We start from the raw sequence: 27,154 nt of genomic DNA, 5'->3' as shown, positions 1-27,154 counted from the left end.
ACTGTGAATAAGTTACTAGGAACATAACAGAGTGAGAACAAAGAATTAGTTACTGCGGGTTGTGAATGTGAAACCTTAAGACTACAAAGACATTGCCTTATCTTGGTGTGCCATAAAGTAAGGACTTTATGGGACAGTTTCTTAGCTGCAGTGTTTTATTTTTGTGTGGATGATGCCAGGCCAGTTTGTGTGCCCAAAACATGAATGCTTGGATTGTTACACCGTGTTAAAGACTATTCTGCACAATCACAAGCAACATCTTATGTAGTTTAATAACAAAAAAAAAAAACAACCTTTCCTTCCATTGCAAAATACTTTATTATATAAAAAAAACAAACTTACCCAAAGACAGAAAAATAACTCCCAAAGTCAATTTCCATGGAATTACTAGAAAACTGGTATTCTAATATTGACACACACATGTTTGCAGTAATTCGTTTAGCAATATTCATTTTAAATGATTCATCATCAGTAAGAAGTGGATAAAGAAAATTAAGGAAATAATCATAACAATCTGTAGTATATGCCACCACATTCTACATTACCAAATGAATATTTCATATGGTAATCAAATCTCCATTTTAAATTACTAAATTTAAAGAGGACAAGTGTTTTTAATCCAACCATGTTTACTCCTGTGAAAATACTGCAGTCTGATAATATTATCACAGTAACAATTAGCTATAAAATGGCAGCATTAAAGCTTTAACTAAATGACTGATTAAAAACTATACTTGTATTAAAAAAATATATACAGACAAAAATGTATATTTGGTTTGAAAGTATATGCTAAAGTTTACAGTTTTTTTTGACACTGGATAAGGAACTGTTTGTTTCTAGAATATCTTTAGCTCTGAAAAAAAATATGAGTAAGCTTTGATAAAAGGATATCAAGTAAAATATCAATAGCTCTGACAGTTCTTGCACATTTCTTTTTTGCAGAAGAATCATGCGGTGGCTGAACTGGTACCTGCAGGAGCTCCAGAAGAATAGGCAGCAAAAAATCAACAAAAGGCTGCAGTGAACTTGAAAGTGTTGAATCAATTGCTTCCTAGACAAAGATTAAGGATATTTATATTATATATACACACACATGCAGAGAACTGGTCAGTTTCACATACTGTACAGCTTGAGGAAGAAATTTAGAAGGTGAGAGTTAATTGAGCAGACTAAGGGACTGACAACTTTTAAGAACCAAGAAAAAAAAAATACACTTATGCTAAAATATTGTTACACAATTAAACCAGTACTGTTAAAGTTATTTTACTGTTAAGTGTCTGTAAAACAATTTAAGTCTCCAATAAGTTTTATGTTTGAGCATATAGAATGGCAAAAAAAAGTTTGTGATCCCTGCATTTACTTAATTTTAAATGTGATGTAATAATCATTACACATTTTTCATGCATTTATTCACCATACTAATGCAATATCAGTTCTACCAAGAGTAAATATGTGAACTTTAAGGGTAATAGGCTAAATTAGGGAGGAATCTGTCATCTTAAGGATTAGAGTATATTATAAAATAAGGTCAGAGTTTGAGAATCACCCTCTATTTCTTTTTGGTGGATATCATATCTTTATTATTATGATCAATATTAGACAGCACTTAATAGCTGGAAACAAAACCCCTGAATGAACCCACCCCACCTCCATGCTGAGTACAGTCAGAGAACAGAGATGGCAGGTAGTTCTCAAGTACATGAGAAAATGCATGTACTGTACTTATTTAATGTGAAATAATGAAGGTTCCCCAATGAAATTCTAATGCCTTTGAAAATGGAGTCTCAGCATTGACTGGACTAATATAAAAAGATATCTAGACCACAGATTATGCAGCAAACAGTAATAAATAGAAACATTTTTCAGAAGAACAGACCTGGAGAAGACTCCAAGTGTACTTAAAAAGGAGTGCCTAAAAAAGAATTGCTTATAAATGTCTTGAAGAAGTATATCTACCTTCAGAAATATGAATTGAACTTAAAAAAAAAAATTAAACTTAGAAGATACCAGAATTGTACATGTATAGTATGTTACAGACCTAGAAATGGCAAGATCGCGAACAAAACATGTCTTGTATGAAAATCTACTATACCAGCAATAATTCCTTGATAAGTTCCAGAGCAAGCAAGCAGGAATTCTGATGGTCCTCTTGGCTACACCAGTGCAGAAGGGAAATGACAGGTTCAATAATTTTTCCATTGCTACCTTTTTTGCAATCATTTGCAGCAAAAATGTGAGTTGCGAATATAGTCTTACAAAGAATCTTACACAGGTTTCCATCCAAACAAAAAGCAATAAGGAGCTGGAGAACCTAAAAAATAAAATAAGAAAATACATTTAAATGTTTAAAACAGAAATTCACCTTTTATACAGATTGGTTCATTATAGTTCTTAGCACGTCTAGTGTTTTCAAACACTCAATCAGTTTCATAGTCATTGCTTCTACAAAATGCTTTAAAAAGATTAAGCTACCTGCTCAGCACAAAACACAAACAATATTAAAGGCCATCCTATGTATATCAAAAACTCTTCTCCATTTTATGACAGTAACATCTTTGTAAATTGAATGTTAACATGATCTTTTGCTATAAAAAATTAAATACTTCAATATGTTGTATTATGTTCTGCTTTTACACTAAAAATTATAGGAATATCACCAATGTATGACTTCTAGTGTAAGATTTTATAAGAACACAATGGGGTAAATAGTGAGATGTTAACTTAGCAAATATATTTTTGGACCACTAAACGTTGTATTGCCTGTTTTGAACACAAACAATAAGTCTCATTTTTGTTCTGAAATATGCCAGCAAGAATCCCTTTAAGTTAACAAAAATATTTACAAGAACAGAATAAAACAGCAACCTTTTATAAATGTAATGTTGACTATCCATGCACTATTAATAGCATGGTAAACTATTGAGACTTTTATCAAATATTTAAAAAAAAAAAAAAAAATATGTATTTCAAAGCAGATATTAAAGCAATTAACATGTTCAACGGCCATATTATAACATCCCACTTGTCATGGGGAGAACAACTCTACAATTATATCAAAAAGTCAACTAATACTGATGCCATTTACACATTTCTAAATAATATTATGACTGTACCTTTACATTACTTTTTTGCAATACCTTTTGAATTGAACCCATGTTCACCAATAGATTATAAAACTTTGAGGATTTAACCACTCATTTCAGAGATTCCTAACAAATATCAATGGAGATGGGGGGGGGGCACAATTAAGCACTGATAATGTGTACTAAATGAGTAAAATGGTGGAGAACAAAGCAAAGAAAAAAAAACTAAAATTATATATCAGAGTACAACATAAATTTAACATTTGAAAAAGAAAAAAAACCTTATTTTAAGTTGACCTTTTCTGCAGAATCAGGATCTTTTCCATGTAACAGGCCCAACACTTGGGACAAGCATAAACTAAAATGTTCATATCTACAAAAAAGAAAAGAGGTTAAGGTTACATAATTTTTCCCCAAAAACGCAGGTAACAACATCTTAATAAAAAAAATAAAATAAAAATTAGTAATTAATTTTATTTTCTTGTGTCAGTTTAACTTTTCCTTTGCAAAATAATTCAGTGCATGAAATATATTATCACAACTAATGAAAACAAAATCAGTCATAAATGGGTTTTGCTCCTTTGATATTTAACACAGATAAAGCATTGTTATTCATCTGTCCAGTTTCTGAAACTACATTTTTGTTTCAGGGTTGTGTGAACCCATACAGAGGGAAAAGTACAAACTGAATTTCATCAGTCTTTAAAAACTGTAGGTTAAATATTAATTACACTGAACATATTTACCTGGAAAGATAATCTGCAATTTTGGGGTTTTTGAGAAGATCCACCAAAAGATCAACTGCGTATTTTCGTGTTAACGTACCATCCCCATTTACAATAATGTTAAAAATCAATTGAAATGTTTGATGGATGTTTTTTCCATGAAAGATCTGAAACCAAAATAATACATACATTAGAGCCAAAAAAAGGTTTTGCAAAATGTAAAGCTGTCAATTCTAAATAAAGGAAACAAGGAAAATTTCTATTTTAAAATTAAACAACGTATCATTATTCAAGAATATACTGTACAATGCTTACCTTTTCACCAACCTCTTCATTAAAAGTAAGGCTTGTTAATATAGAAAGGGCAAACACAACAACTGTCAAGCTATTATGTGCCAGAAAAGTGATAAGTGTTCGATAGAAGCTTTTTACATTGCTCTGTAAAAATATAAAAAAACAAATCAAAATAAAGGAAACCTCAACACAGATTTGCATTTGAAAACAGCACTGTATAATTTTGCATTGCTGTAATGATTTTTCTCAAGATAGCTCTTTAGTAACTAAAGCTGGCAACAGAAAACAATAAATAAAAGCAACTGAAAGTGGTTGGAGGGCAACGGTGGCGAGTGGTAGTGGCAGTTAGGGAGACCGGGTTCGCTAAGTTTGCATGTTCTCCCGTGTCTCGCGTGGGTTTCCTCCGGTGCTCGGTTTCCTCCCACAATCCAAAGAGCAGGTTAGGTGGAGCGATTCTGAATTGGCCCTAGTGTGTGCATGGTGTGTGGGTGTGTTTGTGTGTGTCCTGCGGTGGGTTGGCACCCTGCCCAGGATTGGTTCCTGCCTTGTGCCCTGTGTTGGCTGGGATTGGCTCCAGCAGACCCCTGACCCTGTATTCGATTCAGCGGGTTAGAAAATGGATGGATGGATGGAAGTGGTTTAAAGAACAGCATTAGAGCATTAATTATTGCCAACTTCACTCTTTAACAGTTAATTATAATTAGTGAATTGTAAAATAAAGTAAATTCTAGCTTGATGCTAGCATTTCAGTATGGAGGAAAAAGAGTTACCCTGGAAGCATATATTTCTCATTAAGTTAATTTATACAATTCAGCATTATTACAGGTTTTGACAGTACTAAATTAAAATTGCCCTCTTACATTAAATTCAACATAAAACTCACTAAATTTACCAAATGCCATTAACAATGGCTTCCTGTGCAGTTAAATCAATAAGTATTTAATATCCCAAGAAAATGAGAGGTGGTGAAAAACCATTTAGTTGGAGAACACAGATAGCATTTGATTTCACAATTAACCCTATAAAAATATTACCTGACACATAAACCAAAATAAAACCAGTTTACCAATTGTTCTACTGCAATTTTTTAAAAATGCATACTTTTTTTCAAACATATAAAGACTGTTGAAAATATATAAAACCGCTTACAGCCAAGTATTAAAACAAACAAAAATAGGAAGGCTTTACATGATTTACTTTAAAACATAAAGGAACACAGATGATTATGATGTTTTGTTCTCAGAGACAATGGTATTCTTACCAAAGACTTGATGTATGCTTGAACTGAAAGATTATGCCTACAGAGGTTTGCCATCAGTCCAAGACAAGGTATCATTAGGTCTTCATCAGGTGTCTGTCTACAGTGAAAAGAAATGGAACAACTGTGTTCATATGTGCTTTTCTCCCTGAAGTTTGCAGGTACTTAAGACAGTTGCAGAGTGCTTATAAACATACTCTACATAAACCAAGTCACGTTAAACCCATTACCATAATGAAGAAAAATCATAACAAAATACACATAAACCAAAAGACCTCAACTAATACAACTATTAAATAATACTTAATTCCAATACATTACCACCAAATATGTAAAGCCAACAATCATCACTTACCAGGACAATCTTTAACAATCAAAACTGAGTTTGCAAGCAGACTCTAGAAACAGCAAATTAGTTGTTCCTTTTCTGTTACACTAATCCATTGACTGAATTAAGTATGCTCCCTTCAAAAAAATCTAACACGTGCCTGTGTGTCTGTTCAGTTGTTATGGTTCTATCATTCCAAAAGAAGGCACATCAAAAAACCTTAACACCACTTTTACAATCCCATACCATACATATGCATTACAAACGTTAACAATGAGGTCTATGTTAATTACTTAGACTTCAACCAGTCATAGATGGGTAAGCACAACTAGTAAAATTATATTTGATGAGGTAGTACCATGTTAATCAAAGTAGTTACAAGGCATGATTATTAACATCCATCCAAAAGTAATGCATTCAATTTTATAATATGTAACATATTTACTTTTTTTTGTAAGTAATGAGTAATGCAGTTCTTTTTTAAAATACTGTAACTTAAACCAAGCAACTATTTCGGTAGTTTTGTCTTTATGTAAAGTATCCTTGCAGACTTACACATTTGAGTCAAAGTCTTTTTTTTTTTGTATATAAACATCATTTAAGAACATAGGAGTTTCTCTTGTACGGTTTATAAACTTTTCTGATTTCTGTTAATTATTTTTTAATCTACTATATATGAAGAATGTGCTGCTCTGGTCTTAGTACATATTTACTGTAACAAGACTAACTGGACATGGCTGCAGCTGACCAAAACCAAGACTACAGTGTGCTTTTTGGAGTTAACATATTAACTTACACCACCTCATGAGCAGGTTAAAAGGATTTAGTAGAGGGGATAATGTTACAAAATTAACTCTACATGCATTAGATAGGCTGTTAGACATGAAAATGCATCTATGCCATTTGAAAAAAATGTCTTAGTCATTGCCGAGTGTCCTTGGAACATTATTAATTAGGTACAAAAATATTCACTCATTATAACTAAAACAATATAGGGAAGGCACAGGCATTAAACAAGTTGCAAATAAGATTGCTGAACTTTGCAGTGTTTAATAATATGAATATTAATTTCTATACAAAGGGATTTTCTCTTAATAGATTAAATATTTTCTATATGCAGTGTACAGGTATAAACAGCTTGATAAATGTTTTGCCAGCTTATGTGCTATTTAACAAGACTGCTTTTAAAGTAGTCACCATACCAGCTATACTTTTAGTCTGTAAAATGTAAAAATGTATGGAACAAATTGAGCTTTGCAGTTATACGTGAATAATAATTTATAAATTAGTCATTTAAGCAGTAACAGCCATTTGCAATATCAGCAATGTCTTAGTTATATCAAAAAACATATATAATGGTACCTTGATTAAATAATAAAAAAGAATATATTTCTATCAAAGGCATAATAATTTCTGGGCGATTCCAAAAATTTGAATGTTAGTGTATATACTGTATGTGTTATGTGCTGGACTGATTTGGAGGAGCAAATTTTAACAATACAAATATGAAGGGTATAATATACAATATCACAATCTGCTACTTACATGTGTTGCATCATAAATGTCAGAAGATCATCAACATTAGCATTTGAATGGGACACACGTGCATTGTAAGTAATTTTCTGTAAAAGGTGAAGACTCTGTTGAAGAAATAAAGCATGTATGTGAAAAGAAAATTTTGTGATACAAAGTTGCTGTATCACCCTATTATCTATCCATGCTGAGAATGTTAACTATTGAAACTATGTCACTTACTCCTCAAATTTTAAATAAGAGTATTATTTTAAAATCTCATAGCATTGTACATTAATGTATTGAAAGTTCAAAGTTTTTGCATTTTTTTTCCTCTGACTCTCCTGGGGCCTCATGTATAACGCCGTGCGTAGGACTCGCACTATAACATGGCATAAGCACAAAAACCGAAATGTGCTTACGCACAGAAAAATCCAGATGCAGGAATCTGTGCGTACTCCAACTTCCATGTTCTTCCGTTACATAAATCTCGATCAGCATGAAAAGTAACGCTTGTGCACACGCTTTATGCAACGCCCCAACTCCTCCCAGAATTACGCCTCTTTGAATATGCAAATCACTATAAATCACCCTTAAGCTCAGCCTTCTGTGAAAAGACAATGGGAAAAGCACGGGGGAAAATATAAGAATTTCAGCGAATATTAAGTGGAGGCAAAGGAAAAACATACTATTTGTTCAAATAAACCGTGGTATAATCAACAAAAGGAAGTTGATCAACTGACATAGCGTGTTGGAGAAACTTGAAAGCTCACATTCACAAAATCGCACAGTGCCAGAAATAAAAAAAGAAGTCACATATCAAAGTCGCCGTGAAAAGGCGAGTTGTAGCCCACTGTCTGAGTGTCATATGACAGCTTATTAGGGTACAGAGAAAAAAAGGCACAAAGTGGGGAAAAAGCACGAAATGTCAACTTCAATCTCGAGATTTCCACTTTAATCACGTAGTTTATTTTGTCATTAAAGTAGAACATCAACTTCATCTTAAAATCGTTTAACCAGTTTCTCAAATCACATTGTTATTAAAGTAGCACATTAAATGCTTTGTTTTGTATTTGATCTTCTATGTGCTGTGTGTGTGTGAATCACTACTTGCTTCTTAAACAGGCTCTCTTCCTCCAACAGGACACAGAATCCATTACATTCGTGATATTACAGCTCTCTGAATAACTAAAATACTGAGATGTATACGTGATATCATTTTTATGATGATAGGAGTTAAAGCACGTTATTAACCATGGGTTTCACAGCGCAGTGATTGTGTGCGAACTTCGATGAAATAATTTATTGCAACAGTACTCAGAGGTGGCTCTAGGCTTGTGGTGGCACTGGGCAGAGGAATAATCGGTGGCTCCTTTGCCCGCCAATGTCAGTAAGGTAGATTATGCATGGTGGATGGCCACGTCCGTTGCAGACACTGCATAGCCGCCTCATGCTCATGACACAAGCATTTAACTTTTGCCAAAATTTGTCGCTGCGTTTTTAGCTGTGTTGTTATTTTCTCTTTCGGTTTTATATAATAATAATATATATTGGCGTAGCCACCACTGCAGTCCTTGCTTTTCTTTCCCCAAATACCCAATCACCACACAATCAGCTCTGTAATAGAAGTTAAGCCATCTGTAAGCTTAGAGCGCAGATTCTACAAAACATTTAAGGAACATTGAAATATCTTCGTAGTACATGTTTAATTATTCTATCCTTCACGACACTCCCAGTGAAGAATATAGATTATTTAAATGAAGTTAAAGTTTTATCTGTATAATATAATAAACATATTTTTCTTGCTGCATTTCACCTTAAAAATGATATCGTCATCATATGTAAATACGCGCTTTATAAAGTGGCTCAGGTTGTGCGATATTATAACTGTAGTGCAAGTTTACAGTGGGGTGATTGTACTTATAAGTTCAAACAGTTCTACAAGGAGCAATTGAGTGTGTTTATAGTTCTTGGGATGAAACTGTTTCTGAACCGCGAGGTCCGTACAGGAAAGGCTTTGAAACGTTTTGCCGTGGCTGAGGCAGCATGTGCTTGAAGTTGTATACCGATAATTCTCTTTCGATCAGCTGCTGCTGTGATTCACACTCAGATATAAATACTCCGAGTGGTGCAGTGAGAGTAATATGGAAAAAGATGATCCGCTGTGGCAAACGGGAGCAGCTGAAAGAAGAAGAAGAAGGTGCAGTGAGAGTAATAACGCTAAAGCATTTATGGTATATGGAATACTATGGCTATTCCCTGGACCATTATATTGTTACAAATTAATTACAATCAGATGCGTTACACTAATAAAACAATATGCGGTTAGTTTCAGTGTATTTATAAAGCCGTGTCAGGAAAATAAGGTGTAACCACACAGGAACAGTAGCACTGCTTTGACGCTAGGTGCCGCCAGTCTGCAAAACTGAGCCGGAAACTTGCGTACGACAAGGTATGAGGTACCGGGGAAAAGTGTGTGGCTTTACGCCAAGTGTAGGTTTTTTACATCGCGATTTGAACGTGGAAAAGTTCTTTCGCAACATTTCTGACCGTTTATACATGAGGCCCATGGTTATTTTTTAAAATGTTTGGCTGTATGTATTCAACTCAATAAAATTACAATTAAACTTATATTCTATTGTCCTTTAATTTTTTGATAAAGACTGTCTTCTTTAAAATTGAATACGTACAAACTAAAAAAAAAAAAAAATACAGTTTAAAAAGTTATGTAGTCAGTACTGCTGCATCTGGAGAAATTTCAAGAGTTAGCTTTCTGATAACATGATCATGGAACTGTGAGGAAATATTTTTTCTTATCTTAATTTTAATTAAACTGAAGTAGAAAAAACAAAAAATAATGTAATATTTCAAAACAACCACTTTAACTTTAAATAGAAAACAAGCAATACCTGCAACACAACTTGTGCTTTAGGAGTAGAACTGTTGGAGTGAACTGCAGAGGCAAGCGCACTAATAAGATTGCAGCTATTTAGTAGAGTATCTCTAGTTTCATCATCTGAAACTAAAATTTGGAAAATAAAAAATGCACATTTTAAAACTATTTAATGGACAATAGTATGAAATCCTTTACATATCACAAATATTATAAACATTTAAATTAAAGTAGATATGGTTATTACTGGAGAAAACTAAGATTAAAAAACAAAATAGGTTAGGAAAAAAAGCATTTGTTTAGCACACATTTATTATGCCTGTGAATACATATTATAAAAATTTACATTTGATTTTTAATAACATTATGAAATAGGTTTACATTGAAAGGTTTTTATACAGTAAGTACCTAATTGTGAGAGCAGGCCAGTAATCTGAAGAGTCAGGGAAGTATTGCTGTTTGGGTCAGCTACAAGCTCAACAAGACTGCTCAAACATTCATTTGGCAAGACTTGGTTGGATGCAAAGAGTTTTGAGGACTTGAACCCAGAAATAACCTAAACAGAAATTAAATTAAAACTATATTAAAAATAAGTTACTACATTGAAGATAATTTACTGTACATGCATCAAGAGTAATTAGCCTTTGTTTTTAAATACAAAATTTTAAAAAGTTAGATGACAGAGTACAGGAGCAGTAACAGGGTTGTGCTGACACCTGGCAATGCCAAGATAATTCATGTGGTACCATGCAACATTTTTGTCATATTCACTTTAATAGTAAAGAAAATTGTAAAATGCTTTTGTAGGAAAAAAGTCAGTGAGTCATTGAGAAAATAGCATAATCAGAAACAATATACTTTTGCAGTTCATCCAAATGAGTTTTTAGCAGCCCTCAAAAGGTTCTGCACTACAATCTTGGTTTTGAAACCCACAGTGGTTGCAGCATGTGTAGAATCGGCTTGCTATCTTGGCTTCTGCAAAGGTTTTACTCTGGGTACTCAAAAATCTGTGTGTTAGGACTACTGGTAACTCCAAGTAGGCCCACTGTGAGTGAGTGCGACGAATGCACAAGTGTACTCTATGACAAACAAGTGCACTATGTAGGATTTGTTCTTTCCTTGTGCCCAGTTTTGTTGAAACTGGCTCAGGCACCTGTGAACCTGAACATAACAGAGTTGGAAAAATAACTAAATGAATGTATAGCAATTTAAATAAGGTTAGCATTTTTCATACCATTTAATTTTACATTTAGTATGTAAAAAGGGAAAAATAAATTGATATGTATTGCATGACAACTGGAGCAGCCTACTGAGAAGAAAACATATAACCTGTTAACGGCGTAGAATTTTTCAGCTCTTTTAATGTAAATTAAAATAAATATGTGCATGATTTTGATGTTATTGATCATGCTTAAAAAATGATCAGTTGTTTGCAAAACATTGACTATACTATAAGACACTGATGGAGGAATTTGACAATAGTAGCTACCACATTTTCTCCTCTTTAGTTGGATAGTGCCAAAAACATATCTGTGAAATAAACCTAATGACTTTGTGTGTAATCTTTGATAAGTAAACACCTCATTAAATTAAAATGGTAAAAGAAAACATTTACTTACATCAAGATGCTTCTGCAGTTGTGATGCATTTTGTACAGTCTTGCTGTTTTTATACTGATTGATAGCAAGCAGCAAAGATTTCAGACTTGAAGCTGTATCCATGCTGGAATAATTAAAACAGCATTTTATCCACTACAATGTGTGCATTCTTAATGCTCTACTTAAGTAAACTAACATAGCTTTTACAATGCATTGTGTACATTCTGAAAACTTAAAAGCACATAACAATGCTTCAAGCTCTATTAAAATGCTAGAAAATATAGGCCAGCTACTTTGAACCAGGGGTGCATGAAATCAAGTTGCAGAAGAAGCCAAATCAATGAAATATCTTCTAAAACTGAATTATTTGAAAGAACTAACATAGAAAGAAAAAATAAAGTCATAATAAACACAAAGCAATGAGTAATCGTGTCAAAAGGGCACGATGATTAAAAACAATACTGTTAAAACTACTGACAATGGGCCAACTGATACAGACTACAGGATAAACACTTGAGCAACTGCTGTTTCTGTACGAAATATCCGCTGTATACCTGAATAATCTCCTGGTCAACAATAAAAACCTTATGGTTAGGAGTTCACATTAATCTTTTTCTATTATTGTTAAAATATGGAATACTGTATACTGCAACAATCAACCTAAATATAGCCGCCTCATTAAAAACAAAGGACTAAACATACAAGTATCTTGCTTAAAGAAGTCTGTATACATATTTCTATTCACTCACCACAGGATCGGATATCAAATAATGATCTGCTCATTCAAAAAAAAAAAAAATGATCACTTTCCTGAACGGATAGAGGAATAATTATTACCACAACAAATGGTCTTCTTCCACGCATTCAATAGAACAGCTACTAACAAATCTCTAATAATTACATGAATAAGTACAGCAAAAATATAAAATACCACTTATTCCTTTTCCGAAGTATAAATAAACCGTTACACTTTTTTTACTTTTTCTCCCAATCTACGACAATGAAGATTTAAGGTAAAGTTACAGTTGGCCTTTCTGAAACAGAACTGCTTCCATAAATAGAATTCAGGGTTTTTATTCGATGTCCTCACGCTCGCAATAATTCTACAAATACTAACTAAGAAACTAAAATCCCTTTTGATGTTGTACACATATACCTGTAAGTAAATGAGAAGACAACTGCCGCAACCGTTCAGACCATTACAAGCTTTCGCTACAGGGCTGTTTTCAAATTTCCCCTCGCGTATACCGCCGTACGTGTGACGTCAAGACGTTTAGCGCGTCCCTGTCCAAGAAGGACGGACCTCCTCTCCCAGTGTACGCATGCCTTAGAAGAGAGCAGGGCTTGTGTAAAAGTTGTCATTTTGAATCTACTCTCTTAAAATTGGAGGTGACGGTGTGTTTCTAGTTAGGAGAATAAAGAAGCATTGTTTCACTCAAAGAAGCTTTCCTGTGTGTCATTTTGCGAAGGCGAGTTCGATTCGGAGTCGCAGAGCTACCGCCATCTGAAGTTGTGTTATCTGCTTGCAGTTTACGTTGCTTGGGTTGACTACCGTTCTAGCACCTAACTTAAGCAGAGGAAATATCGTTGTCATTTGAGCAGGGAGAGGTTATAATTCAAACAGAACAATTAGGTATTATTAGTTTGTTTACTGTCTAACAAGGGCAGAACAGATTATGGCAAGTATTACGTGCATGATAGATTAGTCAAAGGTGTTTTTTGCGCAAGATGTGTTTAGATTCATGAAAATGACTGAAGTCGAATAACTGAAGTACACTTACGGTTTTGGATAGATGATGGGGTTTGTCAGAGCTTGACAATCCGATTCATATGACAACAGTTGACAGCCTACGAATTTAGTTTTACCAAAACAGTGGACGGGTAACTCGTGATTGCCAGTTTTAAAATACAGTACAGTACTACAAAGAACATAGTTAAGTAGCACGACATTTTATTCAGTGTGTTAGGACTGAAATACTGCCGTTTAAATAATACAAGCCGCATGGTTACCACAATTTTACGTTCTGATAGAGTGCTCCAGTCCTTCTTTCGGCTGCTCCCGTTATTGGTCGCCACAGCGGATCATCTTCTTCCATTTTTGTAAGTCCTCTGCATCTTGTTCTGTTACACCTATCACCTGCATGTCCTCTCTCACCACATCCATAAATCTTCTCTTAAGCCTTCCTCTTGCCTGGCAGCTCTGTCCTTAGCATCCTTCTCCCAATATACCCAGCATCTTTCCTCTGCGCATGTTCAAACCAATCCAATCTCACCCCGCTAACTTTGTCTCCCGACCGTCCAACTTGAGCTGACCCTCTAATGTCCTCATTTCTAATCCTGTCCATCCTCGTCACACCCAGTGCAAATCTTAGAATCTTTTACTGTGCCACCTCCAGCTCTGTCTCCTACTTTCTGGTCAGTGCCACCGTCTCCAACCCATATAACATAGCGGATACAAATTAACAGATGTATTCATTTGCTTTTGTTCAGAAGTTGCATACAAGACATTTTTTTAAGTTTTTATCAATAAACCAGTAGATGTCAGCAGAACCACTTAAAATCTAAATGCCTTTCACAGCGTGAAGAAAACATGCTGGGCTTTGTTCCCATGTTCAAATGATTCATCTGGACTAAGTTACATAGTGTCGAGAGAACTGAGTAATAATTCACCTGAATCACCAGTTAATACTTAACATTGTTTCTTTTGTATTCGCTAATGATTGCCATAGCTCAAAGAATGTACACCCCTCTAAGCATTCAGCATTCCTTGTTTCTTGTTGAAGGTGACAGCATCAGCTCACAACTTAAATAATATGATTCTTTTCTTCAGGTACTTTTAGTTCCTAGTGTAATTTATGGATTCTGTAAGGTTATTTGAGTCAGATTTTTGGATGCTTGCAACAGGAAAGGAGAGCGGGCACACAAGTTTATATATGTACTACTCACAAGAAGCCCTTTTTGACACAGGTCTGCCTGTGATTGTCACTTTCATTGTCCGAAATGAGGTTACTCTTTTGGTTTGACCAGTAATGGGTTACAATGGTGCTGTGGTTAGCACTGCTTCTTCACAGATCCAGAACTCAGAGGATGAATCCCAGTTCTGTCAGTTTATAGAGTTTACATGTTATTCTTTTGTCTGTGTTTTTATTTTTAATTATTTTTTTATTATTTATTTTTTAGATTGAATCTCAGTCCTGTTAGAGTTTGTAGAGTTTCTGTGTTTTTATTTTTAATTATTTGTATTTATTTATTATTTATTTTTTGGTGGATATGCAAGTTTTAATCTCACATTCACATCACAAAAGATGTGTTTACAAAGTTATTTTCCAACTATGTATTTAACTGTATACTTTCCAACTATGTATTTTGAAGTGTGGCTGGGTGCATTGAGTTTACAAGATATTGTACTGGCACCCAGGGCCGGCACCACCATTAAGGCAAACTAGGCATTCAGCTAGGGCACAGATCATGGGGGAAACCTAGCCACACAGGTTAGCTACTGAAGTTTCAATGTAGCCAATAATTCCTGACATCACTTAAGGTGCTATCAAATATAAATTATTATGGTTGAAATATGTTAATTTTAATGCCTGTTGATTATTTATGAAGCATTTGATGAATACATTGTAATTGGATGTGTCCTTTAGGTCATGTGTATGTGCTTTCTATTACTTAATCAAGAAAATCAAAACGTTTTATTTAAATGTATCCTGATATGAAACAACCACCCAGGCTCGGCCCAGAGGTGAAGAAGGTGAGTCATAACAGAACTCATGGTTGGGATGTATCTTTGATAAGATAAAAAGGTTAATTAAAAATTATAAAGTTTACCTGTATTAGCAACTCAGTGCAATCCACAGTCCAGGACAAACACTAAAAAATAAATGCCTTCCTTTTCAACAATCTGATGTATACTGTTGAAGAGTATAACTCTAAAATAAAGAAAACTAATTATAAATCCTAAAGCTTTACAATAATCATCCATTTTAATATTTATTTTTTTACTAGACTATGCCAAAAAAGGTTAATATTTAGGTGTAGGTTTGCTGCTTTCTAGTGAAGCATTGGTCATGGCTTATTGGGAGGAGATCCCAAAGGCACATACATGATAATCTGGTGGGCTTCTCTCTGTACTCACTTGGAAGCACCAATGAATTCATCTGCAGGAGCTGAAAGGATACTGTTGTTAGTGATAGAGAACTCTGGTGCAGCCTGATCAGCCTGTTACCTCCATGACCCTCATTAGGACTAGGTAGTTAAGCAAAAAGACAACGCAAAATGTTCCAGCCCATTTAATTTATTTTGGCACTATGTAATCCAGAGCTTATCCTGATAGCACTGATAGTAAGTCAAAATCCAACCTTGGATGGTAAATTGCAGGTCCCTCTTAGGCACAAAATCAGACATGCACATGGCCAGTTTTGAACGGCAACTTGACCAAATGTGTACACCATATAGAGAACATGCAAGCTCCACACAGACAGCGACCACTCATTAAATTCTAACCAAGTATGTTGGATCCATTGAGTCACTACCTGTGCCGACATTCCACCTATGAAAAAAAAAATGCAAAAAGTATGTTTAATTTTTCAGTTTCTTTCTCGTTTCTGAAATAAATTCTCCAAGAGACCAAGGTCATGCAAATATCCGTATCAGTGTTTGCTCCCAACCTCCTTTTCCTTAATTAATGTTTCGCTTAGCTTTTTGTATTTAATTAATGGATGTGACTATTCAAAAAGTTACAAATTATTTGAAACCTTCCAAGCACACAACCTGCTCTATACATCAAATAATAAAGCATGATTTATTTACTTTTATGATGTGTACATTTTGGTTACTCTGAAATAACTAACACATTTTTCAAACTGTTTAAGTAATCTTTCTTCTACTGCTGAGAGATACATTTTAAAATCGGGATGTATACCTTAGGTATACATAGGTAGTTAGGTAGTATACCTTATTTAGACACATAATTCTGTCTGGCTATGTGGTTTCCACAAACAGTTGTTTAGCATATGCAGTGCAAGTGATGTCTCGTCGTAAATGCGTTGGTTAGAATAAGCCGATGGAACAAACAAAATGTGTCATTCTGTAAATGTAGGTATATTTCACTGCAGTCTGTGCATGTGACAGTAATGACTTCATGAACCTTGTGGTAAAAGTGAGTAATATAACTGTCTTTGCTCTTTTCATTTTGGTTACTAAATAGTATCCCACGTGTGTTCTTTCTATTGCTGTTCACCAACTGGCCACTTTATTATATAAATAAAATAACATGAACCATGCCTACTTGTATCAAGATACTTAGTGTTTGTTAACCTGATATCACTGCAGTACCCCCATGGATGCATAAGGGTTAGGGTTAAACCTTAAAATACAGTATTTTTGACTGTTTTATGGTCATGCACATTCTTATTACACCTGAAATTAATTCCCCTTAATAGTTGTGTTTTTCTTTTTGCCATTGATGACCCTTTGCTCAATAGAAAATAATTTTTTTAAATGTCTTATTTGTTCACGCAGTGGTCCTTTCTCTAGTAATACATTTTGGTTGAAAGCTACCATTGTCTAAATTCACAGTATTAGCAAGGGACAAGGAAGAAAAAGGTCCAAATCCAGGCAGTCAATGATCATGCAACATGATCTTGAAACCAAAGTTATTGTCAAAGGTGCATCTGAAAAGTGCTGGTTCAGGGGCTGAAGGCAAATTTTTAAATAAATAATGTATTTAATAGTTTTTTTGTTCAATTTAACTGTAGAATGTGATGTAAAAATAATATTCAAAAGGATAATCAGTTCATTAAGGCATAGTTTTTACTAATGGTGTCAAAGTTCCCTTATGAACCAAAATGCACTGGTATTGGTTAACAATTTCTACACCATATAATATGATAAATTAAAGAAAAAAGATTTAAAACATAATTTAGAATAAAAATCAAATATTTAATGTGGGAATCACACATAAATAGCATCAAAGGCATCCCACCTAACAGGCTTTCTTAAACACTAAACAGCAATCATTTGGACACAATCTTTGGAAACAATTCCACTTTGTCAGCATATACTGTAGAATGATTGGCGAAATTTGTTGTTTGCACCTCAGCGTCTGGTATAAACAAGTTTTAGTTTGTTATTCATTTGTTCTTTTTAAAAATAGGAATTTCAGCTTCTCAGCTTGTAATGAAGTATCCCTTACAAAACATGGTGCAATAGAATAGCAATGTGTTGTCTGAGGATTAGACATATACAATAAGTTACATGTTTTGCCCTTTGGAACTGTCATGATGTTTAAGCACCGACAGGTTGTAGTTTTCACTGCATTTCAGTAAATGATGTGGTTTAGATGCCTGCAATATTGAATTAATATCAGAATGTTATCTAAAATGTGTGTTGTTACGTTAATTCTCTTAATAATTCTATAATAATTATGCCCCATATAGACAGCATATTCCCTGGCACAGTGTAGCACAAAAAGAAAAGACATGCTCACTGACTAATAAAGCCATTCCTGATGATTCAAGCATTCTATTGAAGGAAGCTGAGAACTGGTAGTATGTGGAACAGGAACATCATGGTATTAGCTGTAGTAGTGGGAGCGGCAGGAACACTCAAAAAATGTTTCAGTAATAATTTTGCACTGCTGTCATGTCGCAGAACCACAAGTGACATTCAGACAATTGCACTCATGAGCTCAGTATTATATCCTTATTGTAAATGTCATTGTGTTGCATCTGCAATGCAGCAGTTCAGGAGTTGAAGAAATAATATCTTTTTTGCTTTGTGCCTTCCCCCAGCATAACCTATTGCCTATGGGGAGGAGTGAAGCTTTAGGTTCTTCAAAAGTGTCGAGCTGTGGTTTTCGATGGATCTCAACGTTTTAGGGTCCCCGATACTGGAAACATCGATATCTTGATAATGAGTGTGTGTGTCTGTGTGTCACAAGTTTTTTGAGGTTAGTCTTAAAATAAAAATACAAAGTAAAAATAGAAAAATATCAAACTCAAGACTTAAGCCTGTTATGAGATGACGATGTGCTGATTAGTTTTTGAGCCAAAGAGGCACTCTGCTCACATCATATCCTCTTTAATAAAACCCCTGTGTGCGTCCAGGTGTCCATGTGTGTGTCTTCTGGTGAAGTGCGCATGCGCAGGACCACACAGCACGTGTTCGGTCTCTTCCTGTGCATTCCTTGTGCAGGGAGAGAGACAGATACACACAGGCGTGTGAGAGACAGACAGACACACACAGGCGTGTGTGAGACAGACACACACACACACCCAGGGCATGCGTGAGACACACACACACACACAGGTGCACGCAAGACAGACAGACAGACACACACACACACAGGCGCGCACGAGACAGACAGACAGACAGACAGACACACACACAGGCATGTGCGAGACAGACAGACAGACACACACACAGGTGCGCGCGAGACAGACAGACACACACACAGGCGTGAGAGATACACACACACACACAGGGGCACATGTGCATTGTTGCAATGTTACTTTTCTTGGTTGTTTATTAAATTACGGATTTTTCAAATTTCATTTTTTTTCCCTGTGCTTAAAACTCATTAAAAAAAGTGTTTTTAGCGAGCGGGTCGTAAGGCTATAGCGTGAACTCTTGCATTGTTAGTTTTCTCTGTTGTTCAAGGTTTTCTCAGTGTTATTCAAAGTTTTTACATTTAGTTTACTATTACGCTGTGCATTCAATGGTATAGTTAACTATCTTTGTGCTTAAAAATCTTTAAAAAAAAATATTTACACACAGTTTGTATTGTCTGTAACGGATTAATTGTATTTACATACAGTCCTATGGGGGAAATTACTTCGGTTCACGACCAAATCGGGCTACAACCAGAGTTTTAGAATGAATTATGGTCATGAACCGAGGTTCCACTGTATTACTGTCAGACAAAATTACAGGCATTTTACGGAAATACAAGCCAGTATTGCTGAGAGAGAAAATTAAAGGCACACAATACACTGACACATATTACAGCCACATACAAGGTCCCTTGCCATTTAATATAGACTGTTCCTACTAATGTTTATGCATTACTGTTCTAGTGCCTGTTATTGTAACAGGCTTAATGTCTAGTATATATATATATTCCTAAATGGTGCTTACTTTTCACCCATTATATTTCCTACAATACATTGTCTATAGAGCAAGATTCAAACAGAGTGGCAGCATAGTGAAAACAGAACATACAAGTTTCATTGTACTTTGTAGAACTATTAATGAAACTGTAAATACATGGGGAGAGCATGCCAAACTCATGCAGACCCAGGCGCTGTGAGACTGGAATGACAGCTCTGCACTACCTGCAGGGGCCAGAATAAAAGTAGCTCCACGAGCAGCGGTGGCAACATCAACAGTGCCAGTGTCGAAGACTAGAGGTTAAGGGCATGGGCCACTGACACAGCACTTGCTGAACCTACAAATTCTTCTGCCTTCTTTTGAGGTTCTATTAGCTGTACCATGCCTGAGAGATTATTAGTAAGGTTTGCATGTTTGGTAGACAAATTCCGATTGAGATTGAGCTCCTAATATGTAACCACCAATGAGGAGCCATGGAAAAAAATGACATATGGGTTGCCTCTGACCCTAGATGGACAGAGTGAGGAGGGAACATATGTAGCCGCAATATATGTGCAATCTCAAGACATGGACCAATACTTGATAACATTTTTGAAAAATGGATGTATTCAGTTAGTTTTAAAACTTTTTCATTTATCTATGTGTTGCTTTGTGCCATTGTAAGCTACAAGAACAGACAAGGAATTTTTTAAATTTATAAATAGCACTTCACTTTACAACACAACTTGACATGCAAACTAATATACAGTATACCATGATTGTGAAGAAATAATTGCCATGACAAAATGTGGAACTTTTTGATCAGGAAGTGATCAGGAAATCAAGAGAAGGGTTACAATGGCAAAAATGGCCTTTATGCAGCTAAAATGCATACTTGTAAATCAACACATAATAGTAAAAACAAAGGTGAAAATTCTAAGGTGTTACGTTAGGTAAAAAAAAATCAAATTTTAAATCACAAAATAGCATCAAAGGATCCCACCTAACATTTTTTAAACACTAAACAGCAATCATTTGGACAAAATTTTTTGAAAAATTTCCATTTGTCAGCATATACTGTAGAATGATTAAAATTTGTTGTTTGCCCCTCAGCGCCTGGAAAAAACAAGTTTTAGTTTGTTTTTCTTTGTTCTTTTAAAAATGGAATTTGCCTCAGTTGAATGAAACCCTTTAAAAACATGGTCAAAAATGAAAGTTTGTTTGAGGATTGAATATACAATGTTAATTTTTTGCCTTTTTTGGAACTGTCATGATGTTTAAGACCCAAGTTGATTTTTCACTGCATTTCAGAAATGATGGTTTAGATGCCCAAAATTAAATTTAAATTGGAATGTTATCAAAATGTGTTGTTTAATTCTTTTAATTCTATAATAATTATGCCCCATATAGACAGAATTCCCGGGCACAGTGTAGCAAAAAAAGAAAACATGCTCACTGCCCAAAAAGCCATTCCAAATTTTCGCATTCTAGAAAAGCTGAGAACTGGAGTAAAAGGAACATCATGGTATTAGTTGTAGTGGGAGGAAAGGAAACTCAAAAATTTTTTTAGAAATATTTTGCACTGCTGTCATGTCGAGAAACCACAAGTGACACAGACAATTGCCCCCTTTGAGCTCATATTATATCCCTTTTTTAAAATGCATTGTTTCATCTCAAGGGCCAGTTTGGAGTTGGTTTCTTTTTGTTTTCCCTTCCCCCACATAACCTATTGCCTATGGGGAGGGGAAAGCTTTAGGTTTCTTAAAAAAGTAGAGCGGGTTTTTTGGGATCTAAACGTTTTGGGGCCCCCATACGGGAAACATATATCTTGATTGAGTGTGTTTTCTGGTTAAATTTTTTTGAGGTTAGTCTTAAAATAAAATACAAAGAAAAAATGAAAATATCAAACTAAAGCTTCCCCTTTTAAGATGCGAGGGCTGATTAGTTTTGAGCCAAAGAGGCACTTGCTCATAACCTTTAAAAAAACCCGGGGCCCAGGGTCCGGGTGTGTCTTCTGGTAAGGGCATAAGGGACACAGCAGGGGCCTTTTCCCTTTGGATTCCTTGTGCAGGGAGAAAACAGATACACACAGGGGGGGAAGACAGAACAACGGGGTGGGGACAACACACACACACCCAGGGGGGGGAGACACACACACACAAAAGGGGAAAGACAGACAGACAGACACACACAAAACCAGGCCCGCGAGACAGACAGACAAAAGAAAACACACCAGGCAGGCGAGAAGACAGACAGACACACACAGGATGGGGGACAGAAAACAACACCGGAGACATGGGACAGACAACCAACACGGGCCCCTGGGAAACAAAACACACGGGTGCGGAAGACAGAAACACACACAGGGGGAAAATACACACACAAAAAGGGCACAGGGAAATTTTGCAATGTTTTTTTTTCTTTTGTTTTTTAAAATTTACGGTTTTTTCAAATTTATTTTTTTCCTGTGTTTAAAAACTAAAAAAAGTGTTTTAGGGGTCGTAAGGATGGGCCTTTATTGGTTTTCCTTTTTTTGGGGGTTTTTAATTTTTTAAATTTTTCATTTGTTTATAATGGTTTTTCATTCAAGGGATAAAATTTTTCAAAAATTTAAAAAAATTTTAAAAATTTTATTTTTAACTTAAAGGGTTTTCTCATCCATAAAAAACTTTTTTAAAAAGGTAAACCCGGTTTTAAAAAAATTATGGCAAAAAGGCCTTATTATGCGTAAGGTTTTTAAAAAAGAAGAAAAAAACACACAATAACGCACATATTCGCCAATTTTGGTCCCTTATTTTTTTTTTAATTTCATTGTTTATGTTTGTTCTTTTTTTTTAAGGTTTCAAAAAAATTTTTTTTCCAAATTGCAAAAAAAAATCTAAAATTTCAACCCGATTTAAAAGGGGGAAAAAAAAAAGTAAAAAACGGAAAAATAAAGAAAAATGGGGCGAAATATAAGGCTATAGCGTGAACTCTTGCATTGTTAGTTTTCTCTGTTGTTCAAGGTTTTCTCAGTGTTATTCAAAGTTTTTACATTTAGTTTACTATTACGCTGTGCATTCAATGGTATAGTTAACTATCTTTGTGCTTAAAAATCTTTAAAAAAAAATATTTACACACAGTTTGTATTGTCTGTAACGGATTAATTGTATTTACATACAGTCCTATGGGGGAAATTACTTCGGTTCACGACCAAATCGGGCTACAACCAGAGTTTTAGAATGAATTATGGTCATGAACCGAGGTTCCACTGTATTACTGTCAGACAAAATTACAGGCATTTTACGGAAATACAAGCCAGTATTGCTGAGAGAGAAAATTAAAGGCACACAATACACTGACACATATTACAGCCACATACAAGGTCCCTTGCCATTTAATATAGACTGTTCCTACTAATGTTTATGCATTACTGTTCTAGTGCCTGTTATTGTAACAGGCTTAATGTCTAGTATATATATATATTCCTAAATGGTGCTTACTTTTCACCCATTATATTTCCTACAATACATTGTCTATAGAGCAAGATTCAAACAGAGTGGCAGCATAGTGAAAACAGAACATACAAGTTTCATTGTACTTTGTAGAACTATTAATGAAACTGTAAATACATGGGGAGAGCATGCCAAACTCATGCAGACCCAGGCGCTGTGAGACTGGAATGACAGCTCTGCACTACCTGCAGGGGCCAGAATAAAAGTAGCTCCACGAGCAGCGGTGGCAACATCAACAGTGCCAGTGTCGAAGACTAGAGGTTAAGGGCATGGGCCACTGACACAGCACTTGCTGAACCTACAAATTCTTCTGCCTTCTTTTGAGGTTCTATTAGCTGTACCATGCCTGAGAGATTATTAGTAAGGTTTGCATGTTTGGTAGACAAATTCCGATTGAGATTGAGCTCCTAATATGTAACCACCAATGAGGAGCCATGGAAAAAAATGACATATGGGTTGCCTCTGACCCTAGATGGACAGAGTGAGGAGGGAACATATGTAGCCGCAATATATGTGCAATCTCAAGACATGGACCAATACTTGATAACATTTTTGAAAAATGGATGTATTCAGTTAGTTTTAAAACTTTTTCATTTATCTATGTGTTGCTTTGTGCCATTGTAAGCTACAAGAACAGACAAGGAATTTTTTAAATTTATAAATAGCACTTCACTTTACAACACAACTTGACATGCAAACTAATATACAGTATACCATGATTGTGAAGAAATAATTGCCATGACAAAATGTGGAACTTTTTGATCAGGAAGTGATCAGGAAATCAAGAGAAGGGTTACAATGGCAAAAATGGCCTTTATGCAGCTAAAATGCATACTTGTAAATCAACACATAATAGTAAAAACAAAGGTGAAAATTCTAAGGTGTTACGTTAGGTCTATCTTAGTATACTTTCCAAAAATATGAACTGAAAGCAAAACAACAGAAGGGTTTGAGGACTCAGTTTTTTGAAAATGTTTTTCTCTTTGTTGGGGAAGCACTCGTTTAATGAGAGTGACCATCATGGCTAACATAATGCCCTTTGTCACATGGCCAGTGCATCTTGTGTCGAGCAACCACACAGAAACTAGATACACAAAATAACAGCAACGATGAAGAAACAAATGAACAAAATAATGATGTAATGATGTCAAAAATTACTTTAATAAATTTCAATCAAGTGGTATATTGGCTTGCCTGCATAGCCACCTCCAGCACAGCTGTCTCTCTAGCTAACTCCCTCCTATGGTACAGTCAGGTTGGGAGAAAGTTTATGGTCAAAATGTGTGTGACATTAAAAACATATCTCCCTTTCTTAGTATTACTAGCATTCATATTGCCCCATGTACAGAATACTGTGACATTCTTACATAAATATTCCACTCATAGGTGGGGGTTTATTACCTTTCCAGATTTCCACTTCTGCCCTAGAGAGCCTGCTTTTGTAGTGCCACTTTCAGTCATGAAAGCCATAAGAGAGAGAATCAGAAGTACTATAGTACCTTCACCTTGGGCAACTGAAGAGGACAGATGTCTGCCATGCCTGGGTTGCAACTTGTGCATCAGGGGACTTGTGCGCAACTCTTTCAAGAGGATTTAGGAAAAGGGATCAGGGTCTCTGTGTGGATGTTCAGTTAATACAGGGGATTGGTACACAGCGGCTCAACCAGTAGCTATACCACATGCACTCAAGCAAAGCACCATCTAAGCCAGCAACCATACCACCTGCACTTCAGAACAGGTCATCCACCTGAAGTTAAGCATGCTCGGGCCCATCCAGTACTTGGATGGGAGAGCATCTAGGAAAAACCTTGGGTTGCTGCTGGAAGAGGTCTTGCTGTGGCCAGCAGGGGGTGCTTATTCTGTAGTCTATGTGTTGATCCAAATGCCCCAGTACAGTGACGGGAAGACTGCCTCTTTGTGGTTATAAAAGATACCTGGGAAATTTTTGTAAAGAGTAGGGTGTTTCCCAATGTCCTGTCTAAATTACCCATCACAACTTAGTTATTTTGGCCCTGTAATCATCCCCTGTTCCTTAGGGACTAACTATCTCTTTCACCCATTCACCACCCAGTAGCTAATGCAGTGTTTGTCAACCTTTTTTCTATGGTGGCACACTTTTTTTAACCAAAAACATCCAGAGGCACACCACTATTCTGCTAACCATTTACACATTATATCTCATACATGTTCTCAACTGTCTGAAGGGATGGTTCTACCTGAGAAGCCGATAAAAAGCACTCCCGAGATAAGTGTTCACAGACACGGCACTTAGAATTTGCTGGCATCTCCCAGTCATGTAAGACTCACCCTTGACCATACACACCCAGGCAGATGGACTCTAACAGCCAGGAGATGTGTCTAAAGTGTTCTATGTGCTGTGTCTGCAATATAGCGATCGCAGAGCTGCTTTTATGACAGCTTCTTCAGGTAGTCCTGTCCTCCTCAGAAAGGTCTCGACCACCTGAGGAGAATGGCTTTTTGGTGTTTAGCAAGCTGTATATATTCCTCCATGATGATAATCCTTCGGCTCAGACATCTGGCTGCTTAGCTGTACTTTAATAAAAACAAGCTTTGCCACAAAATGAATCAGAGGGATTAACAGGCGGAGGATAAAAAAAATCCTTTTAATATTAGATGAAATTAGGCAAGTCATTTGCTAATATGGCATAAAATGCAGTCATCTACACAAATGCACTTTGTTTTGTCAGCCAAGTGTGACTGAATTGTGATCAGGCATCGGTTCTACAAGTGAAAGATATTTTCCTGCATTTTAAGAGTAATTTTCTAAAAGCCACGATACCACTGATAACACATGCAACTGGTGAAGATTTACAGTAAATTTATAAAAAAAATCATAAAATTCGCAAGACACAATAAGGAAAATCTTCAAAATAAGGAGGCAACAAAGGAAAAATAATATTTGCAAATTAATATTTTAAAATAAATAAGAACTGTTAAATTTCAGCCATGTATATTTTCTGTTTTTTGTTGTTATTATATTATGGTTGTTTGTATCTTTTTATAATTTCTGTTTGGTTTGCTTGTTATTTGTTCCTAGCTGTGTTACCCAGCTTGATCTAGGAAAATGTGCCTCGGTTATAGTGTAGATGCTTAAATGGATGGGTCAGAAGTGCTATTTATGTAAACTGAGTACATGTACTTCTGTTTTGTCAGACTTGGGCATCCGGTGGTCTCCTGACAAGCTCGACTGAGGTAAGCACTACCACTCTGGGGCCAGAGGGGGCACTATCGCTAATTATATCTTCTTCTTTCTCCATAGCCCAGAGAAGACCCCGATAGGCACTCCTGTCCAGCCATGACATCTGAAGCAAGCCCCACCCCTTCTGGCTGGTTTGGACTGGGAAGCTTATTCTGGCTGGGAATCCCAAGTCTAATAACTCAGCCCACCCAATATACATCAGTTTTCTTGTACAGGCACAGACACAAAAATCCAACAAACACCATTTTGTCTTGGAATTTTTTAAAGTAGGCTATGAAAATAATGGATGAACTAATGCATTTCATGATCACCCTTTGTATCGTAGGAGCCCAGAAAAACTTGATGTGTAATATACTTTTCTATTAACATACAAATGGAACACATTTGTATGTGTTCCATTAAATGTAATCAAAATAAATGCTGAACCAATCTGAAAAGCCACAGTCACCAATACTGTAATTATATTTATTCATTAGTTCATATTTTATGAAAAAGGCATCATCAAAAACATGTTTTACTCTGTGCATTCATTCATACTTTAAACATCAACATTATATATAATAACGACAGTTTTATTTTTTTTTTAAATTTTATTGATTTTCTTGATCTATTTGTATGGAATGTTGTGTGATCATACATACATACATACAAAATTGTT

General features: G+C 35.4%; 1 protein-coding gene across 3 annotated transcripts in view; it reads right to left on the bottom strand.

Annotated features, from left to right (window-relative positions):
• Nucleotides 1–13,773, bottom strand: part of cip2a (cellular inhibitor of PP2A) — a 29,873-nt gene extending 16,100 nt beyond the window's left edge. Inside the window, exons 1-12 of one of the 3 annotated variants that reach the window (XM_039745520.1) lie at nucleotides 13,702–13,773; nucleotides 11,713–11,815; nucleotides 10,502–10,649; nucleotides 10,110–10,222; nucleotides 7,234–7,328; nucleotides 5,364–5,460; nucleotides 4,124–4,246; nucleotides 3,830–3,975; nucleotides 3,381–3,456; nucleotides 2,093–2,311; nucleotides 892–1,051; nucleotides 343–478 (exon numbers count right to left, since the gene is read on the bottom strand). In XM_039745520.1, coding sequence (XP_039601454.1) covers nucleotides 343–478; nucleotides 892–1,051; nucleotides 2,093–2,311; nucleotides 3,381–3,456; nucleotides 3,830–3,975; nucleotides 4,124–4,246; nucleotides 5,364–5,460; nucleotides 7,234–7,328; nucleotides 10,110–10,222; nucleotides 10,502–10,649; nucleotides 11,713–11,814 — 1,415 coding nt within the window. In that variant the 5' untranslated portion in view covers nucleotide 11,815; nucleotides 13,702–13,773. The other 2 variants (XM_039745523.1, XM_039745521.1) reach the window with 2 other exon arrangements.
• Nucleotides 13,774–27,154: the final 13,381 nt, after the last annotated feature.

Source organism: Polypterus senegalus, chromosome 2, assembly GCF_016835505.1.
Source record: "Polypterus senegalus isolate Bchr_013 chromosome 2, ASM1683550v1, whole genome shotgun sequence".
In the NCBI taxonomy this organism is placed as follows: domain Eukaryota; kingdom Metazoa; phylum Chordata; class Cladistia; order Polypteriformes; family Polypteridae; genus Polypterus; species Polypterus senegalus.
This window is presented reverse-complemented; position numbering and strand designations above follow the sequence as displayed.